Source organism: Echinops telfairi, unplaced genomic scaffold (assembly GCF_000313985.2).
Source record: "Echinops telfairi isolate 266 unplaced genomic scaffold, ASM31398v2 ScPeMD7_7459;HRSCAF=8497, whole genome shotgun sequence".
NCBI classification, from domain to species: Eukaryota; Metazoa; Chordata; class Mammalia; order Afrosoricida; family Tenrecidae; genus Echinops; species Echinops telfairi.
In genome coordinates, this window is record NW_022111359.1 from 938598 (window position 1) to 947241 (window position 8644).

At 59.5% G+C, this 8644-nt stretch overlaps 1 protein-coding gene across 1 annotated transcript in view; it reads left to right on the forward strand.

Moving 5' to 3' along the window:
• The window catches only part of SHC2 (SHC adaptor protein 2), a 32103-nt gene that overhangs the window by 5020 nt on the left and 18439 nt on the right, over positions 1 to 8644 (forward strand). The window contains exons 5-11 of the mRNA XM_045300116.1: positions 685 to 738; positions 828 to 879; positions 974 to 1100; positions 2124 to 2277; positions 3528 to 3591; positions 7447 to 7605; positions 8562 to 8644. Coding sequence (XP_045156051.1) covers positions 685 to 738; positions 828 to 879; positions 974 to 1100; positions 2124 to 2277; positions 3528 to 3591; positions 7447 to 7605; positions 8562 to 8644 — 693 coding nt within the window. The remainder of the gene's footprint in view (positions 1 to 684; positions 739 to 827; positions 880 to 973; positions 1101 to 2123; positions 2278 to 3527; positions 3592 to 7446; positions 7606 to 8561) is intronic.

Here is an 8644-nt window from a genome sequence, read left to right on the forward strand (position 1 = left end):
TATGTGTAACTGTGTGCCTGTGTATGAGTGCAGGTGTGAGGCCCCCCTGGGTGTGTTGAACTTGTGCAGCTGCTGGCTGAAAGGTTGGAGGTTCGAATCCACCCTGAAGCTCCTCTGAGAAAGGCCTGGCAGCCTCAGGGAACCGTGTCCTGATCCTGCTGCATGGCCTAGGCCCAGCAGGCTCTGCAGCCATGGGCTATGGAAGGCTATGTGTGGGGCACGTGTGTGCAGGCTGCTGTGTCAGTGCTAACATGGACCTGTCTGTGTGCCTGTGTTTCTCGGTGACTGAGGTTTGTCTGTGGCTGTGTGTGTGTAAATGTGTCTCTGTCTGTGATGGGGTGTCTGTGTGACTGTGTGAATGTCTGTGTGTGACTGTATATGTATCTGGGTGTGTCTGGGTGAATGAATGGGTGAATGTCCGTGTGTCCGTGCATCTGGACATCTGGATGCGTGCATGCAAATGCCTGCGAGCCGAGGCTTGCCCTTGCTCATGTGCTGTGTGATCTTGGTGAGGGGTGGGGGTGGAACTCATGAACCTTGTCCCTGCTGCGGAGCCCCGATTGGGGTCTTCACCGCCTGGTTGGACTCTTCCTTGTTCTGGTGGATCCCAGGCTTGCCCCCCTCCCACGTCCTGCTCCCTGGCCCCCCTCTCCCTTCGGCGCTGACCCAGGCCTCTCCTCCCAGACCATCGCCAACCACCACATGCAGTCCATCTCCTTCGCATCTGGTGGGGACACGGTAAGACCAGATGGTGGGCGGGGGATGAGCGATGGCTGGGGGGTGGGCATCCAGGAGTCCTGGAGGCCCAGCTGACCTATCTCTCCCAGGACATGACCGACTACGTGGCCTACGTCGCCAAGGACCCCATCAACCAGAGAGGTGAGGCCGCCTGGGAGGCCACGGGTGCACGCACTGCAGTCCGAGCCTGGTGGCCGCGGCCCTGCTGACCGCGGCCGCCTGTCCACGCCCGCAGCCTGCCACATGTTGGAGTGCTGCGGCGGCCTGGCCCAGAGTGTCATCAGCACCATGGGCCAGGCCTTTGAGCTGCGCTTCAAACAGTACCTGCACAGCCCCCCCACCGCGGTCGGGCCCTCCGAGAGGTGAGTACGCCCGCCTCCCGAGCCCACCCACACACAGAGCTGCTGCCTCAGGGGCAGCCAGCCACCTTCGGGGGCCCTGTGAGCGCCTGGCCCGGCCCGGCGACAAGTCTGCAGCCTCCATGGCCTGGTCTAGACCCGGCAGCTTTGCTGCACCATCTCAGCACAGAGCCATCTCAGCCATCCGCCATCCGCGCCGCCTGCCAGCTCTGCACTCGGCATCTGGCATCCCCGGGTGGGTGGCAGTGCGCCAACGGAACGGTATTTCTAGAGGCCGGCGTCTGAATGTCTGGACGTGGCACACGTCGCTAAGGGTTGCCTGGTGATGTTTTCCCAACCACGAAGAGGGTCGTGCTCCCAGTAACCTCGTGAGGGTGGGTGGTGGGTGGGCCGTGGTTTTTCCCCCGTGGCCCTCCACGGGAGGAGAGGCCAGGGTGATCTAAACACCCAGCCACCAAGCGGCGCCGGTGACCGAGGAAGCGCTGCGGGTTGCTGGCAGACTGCATGGGGAGCGCCGAGGGTTTTACTGGTGCTGGCCGCAGAGCCCGGCTGGATTTCCAGGGTGGGGTGGGGTGGGATGGGCATGTGCGCTGCTCCTGCTCCCATTCTTTGCTGTGACCCCACTCCCTTCGAGGGCACTTGCTGGACCAGTCTCCAGACGTGCTGTCACTGTAGCCAGGCCTTCTGTCCAGGCTGTGGCCCAAGCTTAGCAGCTGGAGTGGGCAGGTTGAGGCAGATGCCAGTCTTTCTGGGGACCTGCTGGGTGTGGGGGCCCCAATGTAATATGAGGAGAGAGAGAGAGGACCTGTTCGTCCTTTAACAAGTGTTTCCTGCCCAGCTCTGGGATTGGAGGGGCGGGCAGTGCTGGGAGCCGGGATCTGAACCCGGCTCCCCTTGCTTGAGCCCCGTGGCCTGGCTCATTCAAAGCGTGAAGCGTTGACCTCGGGAGGCCCTGCAGTTTGTGATGGCCCCTGCGGGCTGGGACCACTTCCGGGCTCCCCGAGTTGCTGTCTGTCCACCCACCAGGCTGACCGGGCAGGAGGACTCAGCCTGGGGGGACGAGGAGGCAGCGGAACACAATTACTACAACAGCATCCCTGGGAAGGAGCCGCCCCCCGGGGGGCTGGTGGACTCTCGGCTGGCCCTGTCGCAGCCCTGTGCTCTGGGTACACTTGGCCAGGTCAGTCATGAGGGGCAGCACCGGATCCTGTGGACTCATCCCTAGCTCCTCCTGTTCTCATGTTCTCGGCAACCCCAGAGGAGGGTCTCTTGTGCCCCCATCCACCCACCTACCTAACCTGTCCATCACCTACCCTCCCACTCACTCATTCACCCACCCTACCTATCCATCCATCCACCTGTCCACTCATTTGTCTATCCATCTGCCCACCACCCATCTGTCCATCTGTTGTCCATCCATCCACCCATCTACCTGTCTATCCACTCACCTACCTACCCCTTCATCTGTTCATCTGTCAATCCATTCATCCATCTATTTGTCTACCCACCCATCCACCCATCTGTCCATTTGTTGATCTATCCATCTTTTGATCTGTCTACCTGTCCATACACCCCCCCACCCATCTATCTGTCTATATGTCAATACATCCATCCACCTATCCATCCATCCATCCATCCATCCATCCATCCATCCATCCATCCACCCACCCACCTAGCTATCCATCCATCCATCCATCCATCCATCCATCCATCCATCCATCCATCCGTCCATCCTTCCATCCATTCACCCAGCCTCCCATTACCTGATCATCTGTCAATCCACCCACCGACCTATCCACCCATCCATTCACCCATCATCCATCTGTTCACCTGCTAACCCATCCACCCATCTATCCATCTGTCAATCCATCTACCCATCCCCACCCCGCCCCACCCACAGATGCAGCAAAAGTTGGTGTTGGCTTTCTGCTCAGCTCCACCCCGCTGCCAGGCATTTTAAGGTCGCCTGAACATTTTGGACATTGTACCCACCCCTAGACATTGACTCAATAATTAAACTGGTTGGAATCTGGATGTGATCAGACCCCCGGGAGGTTGTGGAAAGACAGGGGGGGGGGCTTCCTTGGGGAGGCAGCATTGGGGAAGTCCCCTGATGGGTGGGGAAGGGCATCCAAGTAGCAGGCACAGCAGGTACAGACTGGCGGGAGGGTGCCGTGTGGCGAGGAGGAGGCCCATGAGGCCGTCAAGATGGGCCATGGCCACCCCTGCTCTCTGGGGAAGGGCTGCGAGCCAAGCAAGCCCCCTTTGTCTTTCCCATTTCCAGGACTCTCAGAAGGGGCAGCTGGAAGACCAGGTTGCTGGTCTGGGGAGGAGGGGGTGCTACAGGCTTTTTAGGAAGTGGGGGGAGACTGGGCTGGGGAAAGGGAATTTGCACGTCCCTTGAGGGGACCCCACACCCCTCTTTTTCAGGGGGCAGCTCCTGCGCAAAGGGATGGCCGTGGCCTGCCGTGGGACCTGGGGCCCCCAGGAACAGGTAGGACAGCCTCAGGGCCAGGAAGGAGCCCAGTCCCTGCCTGCTGCCTCTGCTCCCTCCACCCTCCCCTGGGCCATCTCTGCTTTTGCATCTCTGCTCTTGCATCTATTGGTTCTGGACCCAGCAGGGGAGCAGGTGTTGAGGGAAATTCTCACTGCTACCCCCGCTCCACACCTGGGCTGCCAGTACGGAGAACTGGCTCAGCTCTTTCCCCAAAGGCCTCTCTCACACTTGGCCTCCTGGCCTGAGTCAGGGCCTCCGAGGGGAGTCACCCCGGGGGCGGCTGCTCATTCCCTGTGGGTGGAGACCTGCACCTACACTCAGAGTGTGAAGCCCAAGAGCATCCCGGGCTGGGGCGGTGGTCGGCTGCACACAGTGATAACAGCATGATGCCGGGTTAAAGATAATAGTCCGCAGCCAAGCCACTGAGTTGATGGAGACTCAGCTCTGCGTGTGATGGGGTGGAACCCTCCCAGCCTCACCTCCCCCTACCCCAAGTCTCCTTGCCTGTCACCTTCACCAATTGCAAGATCTTTTCCCCTGGAGCCTCCGGTGGGCTGGAACCGATGACCTTTCAGTTAGCAGCCAGCTGCGTGATCGTGGGGTTACCAGAGCTCCCCGGGACCCACTGCTGCCCAGTCGCTCTGACGCACGCACAGCGGCCCTGTGGGACAGAGCAGACTGCTCCTCAGGGTTTCCGAGGCTGTCGGTCTTGAAGGGGAGCAGGCAGCCTCATCTTTCTCCCTCCGAGCAGCTGGTAGGTTTGAACTGTCGATCTTGTGGTGAGCAGCCCAATGCTTAACGCTTAATGCCCCGAGCCCTTGGGCGCCCCCAGGGAAGCTTTCTGAAAAACACAACAATGACAGAGAAGGTTAACACTGTGTTCCCACTTGAAGCTCGCTTCAACCCTGGGTAACTCCTAGTCATACGTCAGAGCCCAGCCCGTGTGTAGTGTCCCAGGGAAGCTGCCCCCCGAACTACCCCACTGTGGGTGTCCACTTCCTGCTGTCTTCCTTCCTTTAACGTCCTTCATAAAAGCAGCAAATGCAGCCCCGCCTCTCCCAGAATTCCCAGAGACGGGTCTGTTTTCTCAGTGTACAATTGCCCCTGGATAGAAATCTCTCTCTTACGGACACATGCGTGCCAATACGCTTGGTTCTCCATTTGACCTGGACTCATGTGGGTCTCCTCCGGGGAGCTGGCGCTGTGATGCCCGCGCTTGGGCACCCTTCTGCCCCCTCCTCAATGTCCCGCTCTTTCTCGGTGCCTTTCTTATGACTAACGGCCTAGAACTCCCAACCCCCCAGCCGGAGTTTGCCCCCTCCTGGCAGCACGGGGACGTGAGTCAGTCTGTGGGCTTGCTTCCCCAGCCTCTCGAACATCTGTGCTGGCTTCTTTTAGATCTCCCCAAACACGACAGGCACTTGGCTGCCGGGCCTCAGGGCCCTCTTGGCTCGTGGTTAGTTAGACATCACACGTGTCCCTGTCTGCCCACCTGGGCATCTGGGACAGGGGTTGTCTGTCCCTCCAGGGGCTTCTTCTCTGGCACGTGGGCTGCTCTCCCTCAACTCCAGGGCTCGTGGCATTTCCTGCTTCGGCTCCTTTGCACGTGGCCTTTCTGCGTCTTGGCTTGTCCCCTGTGTTCGTCTTGGTGGACCAGAGAAACAAATCTAGGGAGACTCGTGTGTGTAAGAAAGAGCTTTACATCAAAGAGTCATTGCCCATTGAGGACGTCTCAGCCCAGTCCGCACCAAGTCCATAAGTCTGCTATGACCCCATATGTCAATACTAGTCCATAAAGTCCTCTTTGGACTCACACAGCCATGCAATGATGCCGAATACAGGAAGATCACAGGCCAGTGGGTAGAAAGTCTTGTGGATCCAATCCACTGGTGGTAAAAACTTCTCAGCCCTGGCGTGGGTCTCCACGTGGCTCCTCCAGTTCCAGGACTCTGGCTGCATCAGTGTAGCTCCATGTGGCTTGTCTCCCAGGGAGTGAGTGTGTGTCCCACCTCCAGCAAGTTATTTATCTCTCTTGCACCACCAAATTAGGTCACCAATCTGTCACTTGATTGACAGGCTAAACTCCACCCCTTTGCTCTTAATAGTCTCAAATTGACAACAGATTATGTACCTACCACACCTCCCCTAGTTCTCTGGCCAAGAACTCCTACCAGTGCTTCAGAGCCCCAGCTCCAATGCCCAGGAACTCGCCTACCACCCATTGCACCAGCTCTCCTCCAGCTCTAAGCCGTGTGTGTGTGTGGGTGGGGAGATTGAGGTGGAAGGCTGGGCTGCCTCCACCCCTCATCAGCCAGCTCAGGCCCGGCCATGTTAGCGATCCTCTCTCCTCACCCCAACTTTACAGAGACACTGCTCAGCCCAGTTTTTGGATGGAAACATGGGGGCAGAGAGCTTGCCTGGCCCACAGAGGACACACCTGGGGTTTGAACCCAGGTATCTGGGTCAAATGACCCATCCCTTTGGGTAAACTGCTGCACAGGACGTCTTCAGAGTGCTGAAAGGCAGGCAGATCACCTGGAGGACTGAGGTGCGCCTGACCCACGCCGTGGTATTTTCAGCCACCTCATCTGCACGTGAGAGTTGGACACCGAATAGGGAAGCCCGCAGAAGCTTCGTTGCACTTGAATCGTGGTGTTGATGAGGAGCATTGAAAGCACCGTGGGCTGCCGAAGAAACAACCAAGCAAGCCTGTCTTGGAGGCAGTAGCACCAGAGTGCCCCTGGGAGGCACGCATGTCGAGACTCGGTCTCATGTGCTTTGGACATGGTTATCAGGAGACCAGGCCCGGAGAAGGACATCATGCTGGAGTTGGGATCGGCTCCACGGCGTAGCAAAAACAGAGCCCTGGGGGTGCAGTTGCACCCTAGCCTCAAAGGAGCACGCTGGCTGTAAGCACTGGGCTACGAACTGCAAGGCCAGCGGTTTGAATCCACCACCTGCTGAGGGAGTAAGATGAGGCAGGCTGTCTGCTCCTGTAAAGATGTATGGTCTCAGAAAACCCCAGGGAGCAGTGGTACCCTGTCCGGTAGGGACACTGTGAGTCAGAATGGACTCGGGGCAGTGGGTTTGTGGTTGTGTGCGTGTTTGCTGTAAAGAGCTTGAATAGACAGCTCAGAGCAAACCGCAGACATGTACCCCTCCCACCCAGTAAAAGGCCCTCAGCCTCGCCCCGTTGAGAGGCGTGGAGGGGGCCTTGCCAGAATGCCACTTCTCCCATCTCTTGTTGGAGACCTAGCAGGGCCAGGGGGCCAGGGTCCCCCAGAAGCCAGCAGGAGCTCCTCTAGGGACACTGGTCGTAGCTGACTTCTCAATCCCAGGAACAGAAGCGGGAAACGCATGGGAAACTGAAAGTTAAGCAAAGCGGGGAAGAGACCCAGACAGGACAAAAGCTGGTGTTTCCGGTCGGCTCCAGCTCCCAGGGAGAAACGAGCGGGTTGCCCTTCCTGCGTTCCGACTGGGGCCGTCTGGGTCAACACCAGACTCGCAGCTCCTTTTGAAAGCCAGGAGGGATCTGGTCCTGGGATTTGGGATTGGCGTGTGCGGGGTTGGTGGTGGTGGGCCCTCGCCCCCATCTGCTTCGTCCACTGACACCGCTGGGTGGACATGGACAGGGCTTGTCACCGCCTCCTAAGACATTTAACTCGGGCTGTGCACTTGGGGCAGCGTCCTGGGAGCCCAGTAGCTGGGTTCCAGGCAGGAAGACAGTGTGGGGAGGGTATGAAAGGATGCTGGTTCCTCTGTGTGCTGCATTCAGGGCCCTGCAAACACCTCCCCCCCTCTGCGAGGGATCCCCTCAGCTGACCCCATCACCCGCCCCATCTCCCCCTCCAGCCCGCCCGGGGGATGGCTACGTGCAGGCGGATGCCCGAGGCCCCAGAGACTACGAGGACCACCTGTATGTAAACACACAGGCCCTGGATGCTCAAGAGCTGGAGGAGGCAGTGCCACCCCAGGCTGAGGACAGCCCCCAGAAGGACCTGTTTGACATGCGTATGTCAGGGGGCAGCCAGGGTGCTGGGGGGAGGGCAGTGGAAGGGGGGAGGGGGACAGAGGGGGAGGGCAGTTGGAGCCGGGCGACCTGGGCTTTGGCACTAAAGAATGGCTAACAGAGGAAGCCCCTTCATGCAACTCTGATGTCTGATGGGGGAGGCATGGCTCTTTCTACCCATGGGATGCTGTCTGATGGGGAGGTTCACACCCCTTCTCCTGATCAGGTCTGATGAGGGAGGCTCAGGATTCCCTCTGGCTTGCGCTCACCTTTGAGCCAATCCCTGGTCAGCACATTCATCTGACTATGCTGATTGGCCAGAGCTGGTCACATGTCTGTGGGAACTGGAGACTAGCCTCTCTGGCTCCTGGTGCTACCGGACAGAGAGTCAGGGGCCTGGGTCACTCAGAGCCTCAGATAGAGGCTGTATTCTGCTTCCAGGAAGATCACTGCCCCCAAACCCCATGATGCGAAGGAGGGGCCTGGGGCTCAGAATGTGGAAGCGGTGTGTGCCCCATTAGTCTCGGCCAGGCACTTACATACATGTAATGTTCATAGCAGAACACGTGGGGAAGCGGCACTGCCACCCGTGCATACAGCACTAGAACAATCTAGTACAGCACGAGTGCATACTGCCCAGTGCAGTCGGACAGGAAAATGAGACGCAGCAGGACAGGGCAGACAGGCCGGTGTAGGTGGTCACACTGAACGTTAATGGAGGCGGTGCGACTGCACCACACGCTACAGGGGCCGCAGGCCAGCACCGCAGGGTGCAGGGCCGAACCCTGTGATCAGCCAACCACCAGGAGCAACCCCTTCCCTGCCAGGGCCTGTCTGAGCTCGGGGCACCCCTGTTCACCAGGCCTGGCCCTGGCCCTGGTCCCGACCTGCCCCTGTCCCCCCCCCCCCCCCCCCCCCCCCCCCCCCCCCCCCCCCCCCTCTTTCCCTGGGCCCACAGGTCCCTTCGAGGATGCCCTGAAGCTCCACGAGTGCTCGGTAGCGGCCCCACCGCCCTTGGAGGACCAGTGGCCCAGCCCCCCG